This window comes from Lacerta agilis, chromosome 16 (assembly GCF_009819535.1).
Source record: "Lacerta agilis isolate rLacAgi1 chromosome 16, rLacAgi1.pri, whole genome shotgun sequence".
NCBI lineage: Eukaryota > Metazoa > Chordata > Lepidosauria > Squamata > Lacertidae > Lacerta > Lacerta agilis.
In genome coordinates this window covers 30,840,864-30,859,982 of record NC_046327.1, presented here as the reverse complement: position 1 = coordinate 30,859,982, position 19,119 = coordinate 30,840,864, and the positions used below count along the sequence as shown (strand labels likewise).

The following is a 19,119-nucleotide window of genomic DNA, read 5'->3' as shown; positions in this document are numbered from 1 at the left end:
GGATTATAGTGCCATCTCCCGCTTGCTTCTTCAAGAAATTGGCAGTGGTTGGGATGCCTCACAAGAACAGGAATTGTTATGTTCAGATCGGCCAGTGACCATTCAGGGTTATGCCTGGGCCTAGCCTGTGATCAGCTTGTGACAAGACGGGTGCTGAGTTTTGAAAATAAATAAATAACCACATTCTTCTTCCTGTTTTCTCTGTTCCCTTCCTGTCCTCTCCGTCCTGTCAATCAGGCCTCTGGCTGGGAGGTAGGCTGCATCATGTCTTACATTTTCTGTATCAGTGTTTGTGTGAGTGTGCATGTTGCTTCCGTAATCTCCACTCCTCTGTGCACTTATGGCCAAACTCCTCCTCTAGCTGGCATTGTTGTTGGTGCAGTTAGTGCAACTTTTAAACTGTGTGTGTGTGTGTGTGTGTGTGTGTGTGTGTGTGTTTGTCAGGGGGTGGTGGTTACTGTTTCTGTTTGTTGTTATGGTACGTATTTTTGTGTTTCTATATTGTAATCTGCCCTGTGATCTTTGGATGAAAGGGAATATGGAAATTTATTCAATGATAATGACACCAGAGTGAGAGCCCCTGAACTTTCCTTGTGCAGGCTGAGCAAGGCAAATGTTTGTGCGTGCCTCAAAATGGCAGCAGTCCTCAGGGAAAATAGACAGAAACAGTGCGGTTTCATGGTCCCACCTGGGATCATAGTTCCAAATCTGTGCCATTATCCTGCATGCTATAGTACTCTTACAAATAATGATTGCTGAAATGTTAGAGGCTGGCTACTGACAAAAGGCCTGCTGGACATGTGGAGGCTGTATCTTGCAGCAGCAAAACAGTCTTACTTTTCCACTGTATGAGACATAGCTGTTTTGCTATAAGGAAGATTGCAGATGAGGGCCGAGCGACTGGGAAAGGAGCACCACTGTGTGGCAGAATCCTATTGGAAGGCCCTAGAGAATGGATTTGACCCTGTCTGCAGAGACCCCAAAGGCCCTCTCTGCCTTTTCTGGGCCCCCTCCAGTTAATACGTTTGGTGTAGACTAGGACCGGTCAGTTTGTTCCATGACTAAAGTGATGGAACTACATTCACATTTTCACAAGCCTTGTGCCAAGACTGCAGTTGCTATAGGGTGCTTTCTTGTGCTTTTGGAGTGTGTCTATTGAGTGGCAGCTTCCTGTACTACAGATTCTCAGCAAGAAGCACAGGTGGCCAGACTCCCCATTCAAGAGAAGCCCATCCTTTGAAACTAGGAATCTTGCGATGCAGATTGAACAACCTAAACTGTTTCTGTGCTGCAGAGTACCTAAAGCAAGCAAAAAAAAAAAAGTGTGTGCCTCCTATGGAGGTTCAGCCCCTTTGAAATAGCTTGTGCTGCCAAGCTCTTTGTCCTCCCACTATCCCGGCAGTCTTCCAGTGGAGAGGAAACACACCACGACACAGGTTTGCAGAGGGTAGCATGTTTTGCCCTTGCCTGTTATTTATTCTTAACTGCCCTCCAGCTGCCACTGGTGGCCCCTTCCTTCTCCTGTTGCCACACCAGGAGCTTATGCAGAACCATAGCTCTGTGTCTGGCTTGCAAGCAAAAAGTGGCAGGTTTAATCCCCAGAATCTCCAGGTATGGATGGGAGAGACTCCTGCCTGAAATCCTCGAGAGCTGCTGCCAGTCAGCGCAGACATTTCTGAGCTAGATAGACCAGTGGTCTGACTCAGTATAAAGCAGCTTCCTATGTTCCATCTTGCCCGGGAAGGAGAAGAAAAGAAGCAAAAGCAACTTTTTAAAAACAACAACAACAAGCAGTGGTTTGTCTTTTCAGTTTTATGAAATAATGTTTATTTGTTATCATTTAAAAAATAATAATTTTATCTAAACTGCTTTGTGGGGTCTGAAAACAGCTCTATAAATGCCTTAGATCATAATTGTTGGGTGGGGAGAAGGAGCTCTCCTGGCCATACTCTTCTTGCCCTGCTGTTTCCATTCTCTTCTCCCCATCCCCATTTCTCAAAACAGCTGCTTAGGGACCTCTGCCCAGAGGCCTGCCCCCTGCATCCCATATGATTTGGGGTTCTGGAAGTGTATGCTCAGAAGTATTTCTCTATAATGAGATCCACAAGTGGATAACCGGGTTTTGTTAAGGTGATAGGTTAGGGTCGTTGTGACTTCTACTTTTGCAGTACTTTGTCAAGCAAAGTTAATAAACGATCCAACACCAGGTGCCATCCATGTAAGCTGGTTGAGAAAATGCAGTGCAAAGAATAAAATTGTTTGCTTGTTTGAAAATTTACACACAGGCTTACAATGTGCAGGTCTCTTTACCAGAGCAAAGGCAGTAAACATATACCGTATGTAGTAAGGAGACATCAAAGTATGACTTCGAAGTACAGAATGGCTCAAATCACATTCAGTGCAGCCCTCCCATAGTTGGGTAATAGCTTAAAAGCTGTTCTGAAAAGGAAAACCTGCTGGGGCCACTCTCAAGAAGGCCCCCATGCAGGGCATAATGACTGTCATTAAGAGACTAGATACTAGCTTCCGATGCTAGAGATAATACATAGCCATCGTGACTAGTGACATTGATAGCCTTATTCCCTGTGAATATGTCAGATCCCCTTTTAAAGCCATTGTAAATTGCTGGCCAACTCCCCATTTTGTGGGAGTGAATGCCATGATTTAACTACAGTATGTACTGTGTGAGGAAGTGCTTGCTTTTGTCTCTCCTGAATCTTCCCAGTATTCATCTTGGATTGTTCCAGTGTAGTATGGTGGGGGGTACCCTTTATCCACATCCCTTTCTCGCCTTTTTATATAAATTAAAATGTCCTAAAGCATTATCTTCCCTGAGTAGGCAAGCGTCTTCCCAGACAGTTCAGTATTTTTCATTCCGCAATCTTATCTTCGCCTACCAAAATACTCAAAGCAAATTTAGTGCATTTGCAGAACTTTCATCTGGTTTAAAGATTCCGCTTGTACACCAGCGTGTCTTATTACTAAGAGGAGCACCCCGACCCTGAGTTTTGTGTGTGTTCAGATGTGTGCACCCACACACCCCACTCAAAACAAACATGCACAGTGTGAAAGAATGGAAGGAATGGGGGTTTTTTTGGCAGTGAAGTGCTATGTTGACATCGTAGCATGCACCTCTACAGGGGATCCAAAGGATTTTAGGAATAGAGCTTCCTAACGTTCTTAACCTGTTTGGTATTTGTTAGCTTTTACCTGTCCCAGAACTGATTTTCCATTGAAAAGATAGACCACAAGGGAAGCATCATTCGTTTTAAGCCTCTTAGTATCACAAAAACACTGCATTGTTGGGTGTTGTGGGAACTCAGAACGAGTAGATAAATTCTTTGTTTGTTACTATCACTGGACAGATAAGAGAATTGGAGGTGGTCCATATGGGAATGCTAACTCCACATACCAAAATCTTCCAGGTCTTTAGGGATTAGGGTCATTCTGGAGAGCTAATCCCAAACCACTGCTTGCTTCGAAGTTTGTTTAATTTCCTCAGTCTGGGTAACTTGGGGGATGCGGGTGGCACTGTGGTCTAAACCACAGAGCCTAGGGCTTGCCGATCAGAAGACCGGTGGTTTGAATCCCCGCGATGGGGTGAACTCCCGTTGCTCGGTCCCAGCTCCTGCCAACCTAGCAGTTTGAAAGCATGCCAAAAAGTGCAAGTAGATAAATAGGTATCGCTCCGGCGGGAAGGTAAACGGCGTTTCCGTGTGCTGCTCTGGTTTTGGTGTTCGGTTGCGCCAGATGCTGCTTAGTCATGTTGGCCACATGACCCGGAAAAACTGTCTGCGGACAAACATCGGCTCCCTCGGCCAGTAAAGCGAGATGAGCGCTGCAACCCCAGAGTCATCTGCGACTGGACTTAATTGTCAGGGGTCCTTTACCTTTACCTTTACCTTTACCTGGGTAACTTATAGCTGGTAGATGCCACCTGGCTATGTCTCTGTCCTTTTGGTTGGATTGTCTACCTACCTCTTGGTCCCTCTGCTCAAGATACTTGCTTTTCAAACCACTGGATTAAAATCTTGCCTGCACTGAGGCCTGGATACTTGGCATAGACGTTAGCTGACACAGCCTACCTATGGGACCAGTGCAGCTTCCTTTTCTAGCGCATACAGACCACAGGGAAATCTACACACGCTTTCTCTTCTCCCCCAAGCACTGCTTTTGAAGTAACTTTATCCTACCTGTGCTCTGAAAATGCATGTTATCACGTGGCGATGTTGAGATGCATGAATAGTGGAGAAGGCTAGTCCATCCTTAACTACCGTGCAAGTCCTCTTTGCTTTCATTTTGGACCCCAGTGAAGCTATTCTATATGACCACTGTGTAGAGCAGACACACTCTTAATATGGAACATTTACGTCGCGCTCTGTAATAACCGAAGTGGTCCTGAAAATGGAAGACACCATTCTAAAGCCCACTGCTGCCTTTGCTTGGCAAGGAATCGGGATCGGGAACAGCCTCAGTTTAGGCTGTGGCAGAGGGGCCAGGAAGTGGCCCTAAGGCAGCCTCGAGGCATAGCAGCTGGGTCTAGTTCTAGTTATGTGGGGTTCTGTTGCATAGTGTGCATCATTAATGCAGTTTCCCATGTGTACATCATGCAGTTTAGCAGACAAGTCCTCATAAGATCTTTGTAGGCTGCCAAAGCTTCCCAAACCCAGATCTCCCTGCACTTTCCAGGGAGAGAGAGAAAAAGTGCTATGCGTGGAAGAGTCCAGGAGTGAAAGGTGTTGGGATTTGGATGTGGGAGAGGAGGCATGAGAGTGTCTGTGGGCCCCTAAGCCAGCCACCTACCTTGGAGGGGGCCCCAAGACACCACTTATTGGTAGGTATTAGAATATCTCAGAAACATTAAAATAGAAGTGATTTAAACAGCTGCAGCTCAGTCACCAAGTGCTTCTTAAAGTGCTCTGACGAATCTTCAGGGGAAGTGGTCCCATAAATGTCAAGCAGATGCTCAGAGCATGTTTGAAATACAGATGATGCTGTGGAGGGGGCAATTTCATTCAGTTTTGGGCTGTGTGCAGGCAGTCATTTCTAGGGCAAAAATGGAAGCAAGGCCCTCCTATCCATTGCTGTGGCTGTAGCCCTGATCTAGCAGCAATGCCTTGATGACTGTAGTTGGGAGAGGGAATGTTTTTGCTTAATTGCACCTACTTCTTCCAGACCCAGAGGAGCCGGCACAACTTCTTTGGGCATTGCATGTATCAGTATAGAAGGGTGTGCCTCTCATCATCAGCGCTATTGTGGGTACCAGCTATGGCAGTATAAAAATCTGTTGTGGTATATCAGGTTGTGCTCCTGGGGGCAGGTTTTGGTTCTTCTGGAATACTGCTTGAAATGCTGCAGAGACCTGTCAGACCAATTTGGCCAGAGAGTATGGTGGGAGAGGGGGGAAATAGGATGCAGCAGGTAATGATAATTTTGCAGTACAACTGGGAGATCTCTGGAGAGACTTTTCTGCACACATTCGTAGGGATTGCAATGGCTGTTAGGGATGAGGTGGTATTTTGAACTTTGTAGAACAAAAAAAAATGGAAACAGTCCAGCTCCCCTCCCCTAACCCGCCCCCCTTTTTGACAATTGCTTTGTTTCAGTAGCTGCTGTACTCTTCCTAACTTCTCTTTTCTTATTTTGCTTCTATTTCAACTTTGCCATCTGCTTGTGGTCCTGCTGGCCTGATTTGGTAAGTTGGAGTGCACTTCTTGAAATTTTGTCTTGGGGAGCAGTGGTCCGGTTCATTTGTGTGTATTAAGGAGAACTACTTTCACCTTACAGGAATTGGGTTGGAGGCTTCGGGGGAGATGCTAGAAGTGTAGCAACTGTATTTCAGGTGGGGTCACAGGTGCAGATTTTGTGATTTAACCCCATGTAAGGATCACTAAAAAAAAGACGCGGGTGGCACTTTGAGTTAGACCACAGAGCCTAGGGCTTGCCAATCAGAAGATCAGCTCCTGTTGCTCGGTCCCTGCTCCTGCCCACCTAGCAGTTCGAAAGCACAATGTACATGTAGATAAATAGGTACCGCTCCAGCGGGAAGGTAAACAGCGTTTCCGTGTGCTGCTCTGGTTTGCCAGAAGCAGCTTAGTCATGCTAGCCACATGACCCGGAAGCTGTACACCGGCTCCCTCAGCCAGTAAAGCGAGATGAGCGCCGTAACCCTAGAGTCGTCCGTGACTGGACCTAACGGTCAGGGGTCCCTTTACCTTTACCTTTAAAGATCACTAAAGCTCATTGTGAACCCAGTGGTCGTTGAGTTGGTTCTTTAGGGACTCAATGACAGTGGGAACATGAATGTAGGCTTCCTGGATCTCAAGTACCAGATTCACCCATAGTGCATATGGAAGCCTCCAGGGAGAGAAGTGTTTGGGAACAGGGCAGGTATTTTGGTGGTTGGTTTAGTAAGCCATGGTTACCGGGGCTGTAGAGTCAGCATTCAAGTTACCTGCCTGATTTACTTACCATGCAGATCACTTAAGAGAATGTTTGGAACGTATTTCCGAGTTGGTTTTTATGGCTGCAAGTTTGGGGATTTGGATGAACAAGAGTTTGTTTACAAGGAACCCTCCATCACCAAGCTGGCTGAGATCTCTCACCGGCTTGAGGTAAGAGTTAAAACATCCTTGAGAAGAGGTATGGATCAAGCATGAAGGTTGAGAGTAGGTTTGGTCATTTATGTCGTTATTGAAGTGCTTCTCATGAAACATCCCAAAGTGATTTACATATACAACAGTTTCATATAATTTTTTTTTTAAATTAATCACATATAAAAACCTTTTTTTAAAATAAAAGCAACAACAACTATAAATATAAAAGCAGTCTAAAACACAGTCACAAAAGCAATTTGTATCTGGGACAGCTTCCAAACGGGATAAAGATTTTAGAAGACTTGTTGAAAGACGAATGTCTTCATCAATACTTTTATTTATTATTATAATTATTTATTCAGTTTATATACCACCCTTTATGAAAAGGTCCCAGGGCGGTGTACAACATTAAAAATACATTACAGAACATCAATTATAAAAAATAATAATTAAAACATAGTAAAATGCCTACTGACAGACAGCCTAATAAAATAATAATAATAATAAGTTTTTATTTATACCCCGCCCTTCCCAGCCAAAAACCGGGCTCAGGGCAGCTAACACTAATTAAAATTCCAGCAAAAACATAACACAATCAATTTAAAATAACAGATTAAAATACAAATTTAAAAATTCAATATTAAAACTGCAGTCTCATTTTCAAATAACCCACCAATAAAAGAATGAAGCATAAATATCAAACAGAAACCAACCCAAAGGCCAGGTGGAACAGATTAATCAATAATCAAACTAATCATCATAACAACAGGCACCAAAAGGCTAATAGAGAAATAATGCAAGATTTTCCTTGGGGGAAGTGGGGACGATGTAGGAGATGGACAGGTCAAAAATACCTGGCATGAATGTGCTGAGAAGATGCTGCTAGGCTTGGCTTTCAAGCACATGTATGCAGCTCAGATATTCTGCGTGCAGGGAACCCACAAGTTGTTTAGATGACATCATCAGAGTACATGGTGGTCTACACGATAACAGGCAAAAAAGATAGATTCTGCTGCCCAGAGGCACTCAAATTAGACACTGAGGGAGGCAATGAAAGCCAGGGGAGCCAAGGAAGATAGAAGGAAAGATGCACTCAGCTCAGTTACATTTCCATGTGGAGATTCCATCATATGTGAAATAATAGCCTTTACTCTCAAGTACCTGCAAGACTTTGCACTTAGTTGGGGTGGGATGTTCCGCTAATGTTTGACCCCTGTATTTGCATGGATTCGGCCTGTCTCTTCTCCTTGTCTTGCCAAGAATGGTACAGCAGTTAACTTGGCTAAAGCAGTATTGAAGGAGGGAGGAAGCTGTGACTTACAGCAAGCAAGACTCACACTCACTCCTTCATATGAGCAGCCCCTTCCCTTCACAATCCCTCTTCCCAAAAGCTCCCTCGCTTTTAGCCACGGCAGCTGTGGCTTTTGGCAAAGGTGTCGCTCAGCTGTAGTCCAAGCCGAGCCAGAGGGAAGAGGCTGTGGTTTTGGGGGCAGCTCTGACTGAGGCTGTTGCCTGCTTTCTCAGGGCTGATTCATGGCACCTGTCCATGCAGATCGCAGTCGCCGTGTCCTCGGGGCTTTTCCCACCATTTACTCTGAGGACCAAGGAGAGGATATGTCTCTTAAAGGCATCCTTCCCTATTTGACAAAAGCATAGTTGCGGTATATCAAACCTTTGTATATCAAACTGAGCATTGGGATGTGGTATGGAAACTGAAATAATAATAATAATAATAATAATAATAATAATAATAATAATAATAATAATAATTTATACCCCGCCCTTCCCCGCCAAACCGGGCTCAGGGCGGCTAACACCAATAAAATCACAACAAAAACATAAAACAGTTCATTAAAATACAGATTAAAATACAATTTAAAACTAAATCTAAACTTCAGCCTCATTTTTAAGTAGCCCACCAATCACCCCAAAAGAACGAAACATCGGGGTTAAACTGAAACCAACCGAAAGGCTAGGTGGAACAGCTCCGTCTTGCAGGCCCTGCGGAAAGAAGCCAAATCCCGCAGGGCCCTGGTCTCTTGTGCCAGACTGTTCCACCAAGTCGGGGCCAGTACTGAGAAGGCCCTGGCCCTAGTTGAAGTCAACCTAGCATCCTTGTGGCTCGGGACCTCCAACAAATTATTATTTGAGGACCTTAAGGTCCTACCTGGGACATACCAGGAGAGGCGGTCCCTTAGGTATGAGGGTCCTAAGCCTTGCTTGCCACACTCAGATGCTTTAAGTTATTTCTCACTGCCAGCTTGGGTCTGAGCTGGGAAGGGGAAGAGTTGGGCTTTCTGCCATGCAATTGCTTTGATAGGAAAAAGGACTCCTACCTACCCGTTCTTTATACCCAAAATGGCTAGTGCGCGTTTAATAAAACACACATAATTCTGGTTTGCCCTTCAGAAGCAAGCGCAGAATAGGCCCCTCTCCACACTCACTGCAAGGAATTTTCCTTGGTCTCAGTGGCTGGAGAAGCCCGAATGCTCATCTCTGTCCCCTTTTTTTCATGCCCTGAGGAACTCCCCTGTCTCCTTTCCCCTTTGCAGGAGTTTTACACTGAGCGCTTTGGGCACGAAATGGTAGAAATCATCAAAGGTTCCAACCCTGTGGACAAAGCCAAGCTGGATCCTAACAAGGTAGTTTCACTCTTTATCAAGTGTTGGGAGTGCATTGCATTAGCGAACCAGGCACTGCTGAGGGACTAGTCTGCAAATTTTGTTGGGCTGGGATAACTAAAGGGAGGAGGGGGACTTCTGCCTCATGTGGCTTGGGATTGTGTCTCATGTTGAGCTGAAGCTGCAATGAGAGAGATCTCTACAAGATTTGATGCACGCTATTCCTTCTAGGCTGAATAGCCACCTTCCTACTCCACAATTAAAATAGGTTCTTATTTCCCCACTACTTCCATAACCCTTGGCTTGTTCATAGGAAGCTGAAATTATGGCGTGACCCATGCCATAGCAGTAGTTTTGGCAGCAGGTAAAGGCATTTTATTTCCCCAGTCTGCTAATGTCATTTTTATCTGCAATTCCTGTCGTTGTTCCATTCAGAATGAAGTTCCGGATAGTCATGGCCACCAGCTTCATTTCTTAAGGTGCCTCTGGGCAATTAAAGGTGGTGGGTGAGACTACTGAGAGCTTCACTCTGACTTCAGCCATTATAAGCACAGTCTGTAAAAATGTTGCCGTTCTTAAAATGTTGTGGGGACTGCCGCTGCTGCAGCACCAGAGACATGGGCCTGTAGTCCAGCCTTTGCAGCACCAAGGGATGCTTTCTCCCATAGTCAGTTGGTCCCAGTGTGTTTGGTAGCTTAGATGACAGTCAGGACAAGCAGACCCCTTGTGTGGCAGAGGAGAATGAGGTGGTGCTGCCCCGACTTTCTACTGACTGCCCCTGCCGCCTTGTTGTCTTCCTTGCCGCAGGCATACATCCAGTTGACTTACGTGGAGCCGTTCTTCGACACGTATGAGCTGAAGGATCGCGTCACGTACTTTGACAAGAACTACAACCTGCGCACTTTCATGTTCTGTACTCCCTTCACGCTGGATGGGCGAGCGCATGGCGACCTGCACGAGCAGTTCAAGCGCAAGACTCTGCTCACCACCTCGCATGCTTTCCCCTACATCAAGACCCGCATCAATGTCATCCACAAGGAGGAGGTACTCTGGGGTGGGTGGGTGGGTTTGGAGGCATATGAGAATGGGGAGTGGAGCCACGGGGGCTACAATTCTCAGAAGTCAAAAAATAGTGTAGTAAGCAAGAATCTCAAAAACATTCAAAAGCACATTTTGAGTCCCTGAGCTTGTGAGCAATGCATTCCATAAGAGATAGAGAACCAGCAGACATTTAGAGGACATCTGAAGGCAGCCCTGTTTAGGGAAGCTTTTAATGTGTGATACTTTAATGTATTTGATTTTTGTTGGAAGCCGCCCAGAGTGGCTGGGGAAATCCAGCCAGATGGGCGGGGTATTATTATTATCATCATCATCATCATCATCATTATCATCTCAAAAACCAGAAAAACTGTGACATGTTTTCCACTGGGGTGGGATTCAGCATTTCTGCTAAAATGTCTCTCCCCACTCCTCTTGTGAGACTGACAAAACTCAAAATAAATAATAAACATTGCAGAATAAATTATAAAAGAGAAGCCATGCTTGCTTTGTTGCTTACTTACTTGTTTGTTTGTTTATATTTCATGGGATTTTTCACCACTTGATAGTCAAACAAACAAACCTCAAAGCATAGTTCTTTGACTTACCACGCTGCTATTATTTTCTGCTGTACAAACATCATGATTGTCTTTTGTTTTGTTTCTGGTGACCAATACCATCATGTGTTGTTTGTATTGTTTCATGTTATTCTTAATGAAGGTTTTATTACTAAGACGACAACAACCTCAAAGCAGTTTACAAAAGATAAAACAGTGAAATAAAGAAGACATCGTAACTATACTTTAAAGCATACAAGAGTTAAAATATAAAACAGATTAAAATGACCTCAGCTTTCTAAGCATACATGCAGGTCCCACGATCTGCTTGGTCATTATGCAAAATTCACTTATCGAAACACAAAGAATTATGCCCAGACCTCGCTATGTGCAAGGCTGATTCAGATATCTGAACAGCCAGAGTTCACCATCTGCCTTGCTTGTTTCTGCTTTCCTGGTTGGCGCCTGCCATTTCCAGGCAGAAACCATGGAGAAGAGGCGGATTTAGGGGAGTGTGACCGGTTCAGTCACACTGGATTCAGGGGTGCCACAGGGGTGCTGCAATTATGATGTCAAAGGGAAGGCAAGAGGAGGTGGGGCCACTGAATTTTGGCATCGCACGGGACACCGCTGAAATTTGAGACCCCAAGTTTTGTCACTGCATGGAGAGCAAAATTGGACAAATCAAAATTAGGAGAGATTGGACAAATCAGTTTTTCCTTTGTCTCTCTTTTGCTAGTGGCTGCAGCCATTGTAGGAAGAAATCATGGTAGAAGGGGTAGGGAGATCACAGATTAGAAAAGTTCCCATAATGCTCTTATTGTGTGAATGCTCAATTTCCTGGGAATGTATTGCATTTGCTAAGTGGGACTTGCATGTACAGTATATATACTCAATTTGCTTAATTTCTGCAGTTTGCAGAACAGAGCTTTTTTTTTTAATGCAGAATTTAGATTGGGCCCAGAATGTCTTGTTTGGGGTTTTATATGAATGGCACATGCCCATCTCCTGACGCTTCAGCTGTGTTTCTGTTGTTTGGTCTCTTCTCCCCAGATTATTCTCATTCCCATAGAGGTGGCCATAGAGGACATGCAGAAGAAGACGCAGGAGCTGGCCTTTGCCACCCACCAAGATCCACCTGATGCCAAGATGTTGCAGATGGTGCTGCAAGGATGTGTAGGCACCATAGTCAACCAGGTAGTTGCCCACGGAATGGGAATAAATGATTGATTCAGTGGGAAGAGGAAGCTTCCAGTCAAAAGTAGCAAACCCCTTGAGACTGTGGAGTCAACAGATCACAGGCGTGGGGTGAGAACAGAAGTTAACCCTGGGTCTGATGGGGGTAAGGAATTCAAAGTAGAGGGTAGGGGAAGGGAGCCTGAAAACAGGATGAAGACCCTTGGTGCCATTGTGATAGCTAAGTGGGTTACTGAGTTAAAATCAAGCTTGTGTGGAGGGCAGTAGGAGGACTCCTCGTTGACCCCAAGGCCCTTGTTTTCCAGGGACCTCTGGAGGTGGCGCAGGTATTTTTGGCTGAGATCCCCGAAGACCCCAAGCTCTACCGACACCACAATAAGCTGAGGCTCTGCTTCAAGGACTTTACCAAGAGGTACTGCACAAGCACACCTGCCCTGAATCTCTAGCTTGAAATCCTTTTGCACATGTAATGCCCTTACATTGATATATCCACTCAATCTTGCTCTGCTTTTTCGGAGAATTGAGGTTGCTTATTAGTACATTTTGTTGTGGCTGCTGATGTTCTGGCATCCTGCTGTGTTTAATTAAACACCCTGCCAAGAGCTTCCTGTCGCAATTTGAATCTTGTTGGATGTGATGTTTCTGTTGGAAATTTAGCTTACCTTCTTTCCAGGAGATTTGAATGTCTAATTTATGCTGAACGCTTTGAAAATGGAGGGCTAGGGCTGGCTAAAAATTACTTCCTATCCCATTCCCACACACCAGCCATTGAACAGGAAGGGCGTTTGCTCCTGTTTCGTTCTCTACTTTGATCTGTAACAAGTCCCACTGTGGGTTCTGTAGAACAAGTATTCATAGAATCATAGAGTTGGAAGGGACCCCAAGGATCATCTAGTCCAACCCCCTGCAATGTAGGAATATGCTGCTGTCCCTTATGGGGATCAAACCTGCAACATTGGCATTATCAGCATCACACTGTAACCAACTGAGCCATCCAGCTGCGTGATCTTGGTGCAATTCTCATTGAGCCGGGAGGTGGGGGGCAGGAAAGTAGGATTTTTTTCATGAAGCTACCTATTCCTTAATTGTAAATGCAGGGGGAGACTGCTGAAAGCACCTGCCGGCTGCCTATATTATATTTCTTGTTAGATTAGTATCCTGCCCTTCACCTGGAATGCCCCAAGGCATCTTAACAGAATAACAAAATAGAATAATCCAGAGAATCATTTTAAAACATTAAAATCAGTCAGTCCAACAAGAAAGCCATAACACATCATCAGTAGAAATCAATATGGCGGCTTCACCAGCAGCTTAAAGCATGAAGCTTGACAAAATGAGGATGTTTTGACTGCCAGCGTACTCAACATTACTTGATAATGTATATTCTGCCCCCTGCAACCACTTTCAGAGCATTTTAATAGCTGGTATTAAGAATGACGGAGGTGGAGCTGTGGGTTAAACCACTGAGCCTAGGGCTTGCCAATCAGAAGGTCGGCGGTTTGAATCCCTGCGATGGGGGGAGCTCCCGTTGCTCTGTCCCAGCTCCTGTGCACCTAGCAGTTCGAAAGCACGTCAAAGTGCAAGTAGATAAATAGGTACCACTCGGGCGGGAAGGTAAACGGCGTTTCCGTGTGCTGTTCTAGTTTGCCAGAAGCGGCTTAGTCATGCTGGCCACATGACCCAGAAGCTGTCTGCGGATAAATGCCAGCTCCCTCGGCCTACAGAGCAAGATGAGCACCGCAACCCCAAGTGTCGTCCGCGACTGGACCTAACGGTCAGGGATCCCTTTACCTTTACCTAATAAGAATGACCATTCTTTTTTAAGAAGGTGGTGCCTTCAGAGAATATCCTGTAATTTTTAAGCCTCTAAATGCTTAAAAATAGCATGAAGATGTTATTTATAATTTATTAATGGTTCAATTGTCTGCATATCTACTCAGCCATTGAGTTTAGAGGGACTTACTGTCAGGTAAGTGAGCATAGGATAGCAGTTTAAGAATCATCCGAGGAGGCTGAATGGTCTTGGGGTTTCTTGTGGCAGAGAACAGACCTAGCTCCCCTCTGTCCAGAGAATTGACAGTTCTAATTCCTGGTTGTGCTTCTCTTTAAACTAGGGAAATTTAGATGGTCTACTTTTCAGCACTTTATGCCTGTAGTTTGTGCCTGGAGCGAGAGACAACTCCTCAAAGTCAGCCCTGAGCTGGTTCCACCACGAACCTCTTACTCGCTGCCATCTTTTTTTAGGTGTGAAGACGCCCTTCGCAAGAACAAGACGCTGATTGGACCAGACCAGCGGGAGTTTCTCCGAGAGCTGGAGAGGAATTACCAGCGCCTCAAGGAAGCCCTGCACCCGCTTCTCAACCGCAAGATCCCTCAACTCTACACCCCTCTGGCCCCCCATTCTGCACACAGGTGAGGGAAACCTTGTTGCACAGGTTCCAAAAAAGGACGTGAGCAGAGACTCAGATCAAAGATGCTTCAATCAGACCACACAGGCAAACTTTGGTGATAACAGCTGCCAGGATTCCACTGGCCACCTACTGGTTGTTTTGGCATCTGTCTTTCCCCCTTCAGCAAAGATCTTCATGAGAAGCCTAGAAAGGACTGCTGGGGTTTCTCTGCAGATATTGCACCTTTGACTGGAAGCACCCCCAAGCCCTTGTGCTGCTCCCCAGGGCAGGAAGCTCCTGTTAGGATTTTGCCCAGAGGTCTGGAAAGAAAATACAGAGTACAGCATGACCTCTGTACATTTCATTTCATTATTTTTTGAGGACCTGTTCCTTCCTGAACCTGGAGGTTTATCAGTAATTTCTACTAAATGTTGGTTTTGTTCCTTTATCCCATTTATGTCATTTGTTTTTGTTTGTTTGTTAGGAAAAGGAAATTGTTAGGAAAAGGGAATCCCAACCAGCCTCTTAAGGCAAAGCCTAGGGCCATCTGCTCACCAGCACAATGGAAAAAACCTCTGGGCTTCCCACAATCCTGTACACCAATTCTGAAGGGTCATTCCCCATCCCCCAAGTATACTGCACATGTGCATAGTTTCAACATAGCAGCTTTTGCTAACCAGCGGCTCTGCCTATAGAAGTTGCTCACGTCATCCTTGACCATTGGCTATGCTGTTTTCGACGTGGGAGTTAGATTCCAACATCATTTATCTGGATGGCTACCTGTCTGCCCGCCCTACTCCAATTCTAAGGTGTAAATACCTTGGGGCTTTCACTCTTCAGTGGTTTAGACAATACTAAGTGGACCAGTGGTTTTTGAGCTGGCATAGGCAGCTTGCTCTGTACCTTTTATAAAGGTGGCAGTTTTTTGGAAGCTGTGCTTTCAGGTGTTACTAGTGTGGCTTTTATCCATTCAGGATGTCTTAGATTTGGACAGTAAATGTGTACTGTCTTCTTATCTGCCTGAACCTTCAGGATGAAGCCATTTGCCATTCTGTTATCGTTCCCTCCCAATCCCCAGTTACAGAACGTGCTTTTTCTCCTTCTGAGTCTTGCGCTGTGCTTGTTTCCTCCTGCCAGAAACTCCTTCAGCAGACTGAGTTTGCGGAAGACTGAAGCCTAGAAAGGGAAGCCCCCCGCTGGAACAGACCACCTGAAAAACTGCAGGGACCATTCGCAGGAGGGAACTGTGGAGCCTTGCATCCCCCAGGGTTGCAGCCAAGCAGGACGACAGGCTGCTTGCTCTGTTCTGGGAGGCCAACGCTGAGACTTGGAGTAGGCCTACCCTCCCATGTCATTCCAGGCTCTCTCCAGGATGTGGGCCAGTCGGACACTTCAAGAGGAAGGAGACATCTCTGTGGGAGCTGGCGGTGGGAGTGATCTGGCTCCCACATTTGTGCAGCTCGGAGCTGTGCCCCAGCCTCAGGAAGCCTTGCAGTGCACAGCTTTCTCGATGAAGCACCCCAGCTGTGAGACCATCTGCAGATCCTCTTCCCTAATGAACTGAAGATTTGCTTTTGCTCTCATGGGCCTTTGGCTTCCACAAGGAATAGCCAGATTTGAAACTCTGGGTATGGTTGCAGTTGGAGGCCCACCCACTGTGGATTCTGTGTTGTCTTCTGTCTTGACAGCTGGGCTCAGCCCAAAAACATCGGTTTCCCCCTTTCTCTTGCTTTGTTTTTGACACTCCCCTTTTTGGCTACCAACCACTTAGAGTTGCCAGCTGTTTGTTCATGAATCAACAAGAATGACAGGACCACGTTCTTGTTCCCATTCCTGACTGTAGAGGGTGGGGAGAGGAGAGAGAGGCAGTGGTCTCTGAGATTGAGTTAGGGGGCTGAAACCTAGGACACCTGGGTTCGCTTCCTCACCTTTGGAGGTGAACAAGTCCTCTTGCACTAAGAGCTTCATATGTCCACCCAGTGCTTGGGCTGAAACCTAGGAGTCCTGAATCCATACTTCCTCGGCTCTTCCCTCCACCCAGGAGATCCTGACCGCCAGTTTTTAGGTAGCTGGTCACCAAGTGATGGCCTTCTGCCAACTGCCTTCTGGGACCCTCAGCTTCTTCACTTGCAGCACGGGCCAAAGACCCTTCCCTATTTTACATGCCTCTTGCTATACCCTTTCTGAGGCAGGGGCTAGTATTTGCACGCACACTTGATCACAGCCGTGCCTTCTAGAGTGAGCAGAGGAGTTCTGTTCCCCTCCTTTCGCCCCCCAAAATGCCAAGGAAGAGGGGCCGTGTGTGCATTTGTTCATTAAGAGGATGGATGAACTGTGAGCATCCCTCACCTTAGTCAGTGCCTCTCCCCCACCTTCCCAAGCAAGCGGTAGTGAAGGAAAATCACCGCTGCAGGCACAAGTTGAGTTTAGACTTTGATCTCACTCTTATAGGAATGAACATCCTTCTCCTGCGGGAGTAGTGATTAGCCCCTGCCCATAGTGGCAGAGCGAAGTGTATTTGGGAGAAATGAGTGTATTCTGCTTTCTTTAATAGGGGATGATTTGAGGATTGAGGGCAACGGCAAAATGTTCTTGTGTTTTTACTACTGGAGAGAGTAAATCCAGATTTACTTGAAAGCAATGGGGAGCATTTCATCCAAATACATAGGATTAATCCAGACGATAATTCTGTATGGACTCCCTTCATTTGGACTGAGTATTTTTTTTCCTTGCTCAGTTTAGCGTCATTTTTGACGAAAGCAAAACGAGCTAGAACAGACAGATTTGTGTAAGCGGTGCTGATTCGGTTCCAAGTTTCTCCTTTTTGGTTTTTGTAGATTCGTACAGGCACTGGACCAATCCAACAGGTAAAACTTCCCACTGTTTCTCCCCCTTGCTCAGTAACCCCCTTCACATAACCACCCAAAGACCTTTTTAAAAAAATAAATAAATTGAAGATTGGTGCTCTTTCCTAACAGTGGAAGACAAAAGGAGCTAAGTGCTAGAGCTCAGTTGCTTACTTGTAACCAAAGCTGCAACCGTTCGGATTCAAAATGTCACATTCTCATGTTTAAGAAATATCCTTCTCTCTGGATCAGAGTTCCTCTCCTCTTACCTTGCTCCAGGCCAGATATTCTGGACATGGTAAATGCTACATTTGTGCTATGGCCAGACCAATGGTAGGCAGCTGAGATTTGATTTCTGTGTGTATTGCTCCTTGGTGGAGAAGTTTGTAAACATTTTATTTATAATGCCATTAAACAAAATCCAAAGAGACTGATTCTGTTCTTATTAATGAATAGGGTCGTGTCATTTGTTCACACTCGAGTCACCTAGGAATCTGTACTAGCTATAGTTGTGCCATAAACTTCAGAATACAAGAACTAATCCAAGAGCCTAGTGAATCCAGAGAACTCAACTTTCCATTTTTGAACTGGTCAAATTTTAGGTCCTCATTGTTAGCAAGAACCCACGGATATGGGCAGAGTTTGCTTTGTGCTTTGAAATTATAGGACACCCTTGGGATAGGGCTGCGGTTGTCCCCTAATCCCTGTTCCTTCTCTGTTTTGACAGACTTGTTTTTCTAACCACCACAAATACCCTTTCTCCTGCCATGGACAAAACTCAACGGCTCTGAATCCAAACATTTATCAAATGCAAACACTTAACTTCAGCTTTCTGTATTTTCTAGGTGCCGATTGTGGCTATATTTCTAGTGCAGCCTTTGAGCCCTCCCTGCACCAATGTTTCCAAATCACAAGTGCTGCCATGCCAAGGATGGAGCATTCAGGGGCCTAGAAAAATAAGCAGAGGAACTGTTTTGAGGAGAGGCATTTGTGAACAAGGAAGCCCAGAGAGGAGAGGGAATATGAAGCAAAAAAAAAAAACCTAGCAGGGAAGAGGCATGTGTTATGCAAAGAGAGCTAGTGTGGTGTAGTGGTTAAGAGTGGTAGACTTGTAATCTGGTGAACCGGGTTTGCGTCTCCGCTCCTCCACATGCAGCTGCTGGGTGACCTTGGGCTAGTCACACTTCTTTGAAGTCCCTCAGCCCCACTCACCTCACAGAGTCTTTGTTGTGGGGGAGGAAGGGAAAGGAGAATGTTAGCCTCTTTGAGACTCCTTCTGGTAGTGATAAAGCAGGATATCAAATCCAAACTCTTCTTCTTCCCAAATACCACCCTGGTACTCTGTTGCCCAGGAACAAACAAAACAAAACAGCATGGGGCAGGAGGGCTGACAGTTACAATGGGAAGAGCTTGAATCCCAAGGTGCAAGATCCAGCTTACAGACAAGGTTTCCCAATAGCAGTGTGGGTTTGGTGCCCAGGTGCAAGGCAAAAGCGTAGCTGGTGCTCAGTGGGGCCTTGTTTGCAGACCATGGGTTGGTTTTGCAAACCATCTGTCCAACAAGCTAGTGAAAGAAGAGAGTGATGGAGGAGTTGAGCCCAAAGATAAGTGAGCCACATGAAATCCCACAGGAAAGTGCTGGGAGTACCTGGTTTCTTGCAGTAACACAGACAATTTGAAAAGAAATGAGTATGGGGAGCTTTCATCATTGAAGCTGCCATGCAAACATGTTGGCACATTGTGGGCTCTGTAATCACACTAGACTAGCCTTTCTCAAACTTGGGTCCCCAGATGTCGTTGGACTACAGCTCCCATCATCCCTAGCTAGCAGGATCAGTGGTCAGGGATGATGGGAGTTGTAGTACAACAACATC

At 45.6% G+C, this 19,119-nt stretch overlaps 1 protein-coding gene across 5 annotated transcripts in view; it reads left to right on the top strand.

The window, feature by feature from the left end:
- DOCK6 (dedicator of cytokinesis 6) overlaps positions 1–17,675 on the top strand; it is a 98,960-nt gene extending 81,285 nt beyond the window's left edge. For 4 of the 5 annotated variants that reach the window (XM_033173631.1, XM_033173630.1, XM_033173628.1 and 1 more), the window contains 8 exons: positions 238–252; positions 6,489–6,614; positions 9,149–9,238; positions 10,025–10,261; positions 11,866–12,009; positions 12,315–12,421; positions 14,254–14,421; positions 15,537–17,675. In XM_033173631.1, the coding sequence (XP_033029522.1) occupies positions 238–252; positions 6,489–6,614; positions 9,149–9,238; positions 10,025–10,261; positions 11,866–12,009; positions 12,315–12,421; positions 14,254–14,421; positions 15,537–15,579 (930 nt within the window). In that variant the 3' untranslated portion in view covers positions 15,580–17,675. The remainder of the gene's footprint in view (positions 1–237; positions 253–6,488; positions 6,615–9,148; positions 9,239–10,024; positions 10,262–11,865; positions 12,010–12,314; positions 12,422–14,253; positions 14,422–15,536) is intronic. The other variant, XM_033173629.1, reaches the window with a different exon arrangement.
- Positions 17,676–19,119: the final 1,444 nt, after the last annotated feature.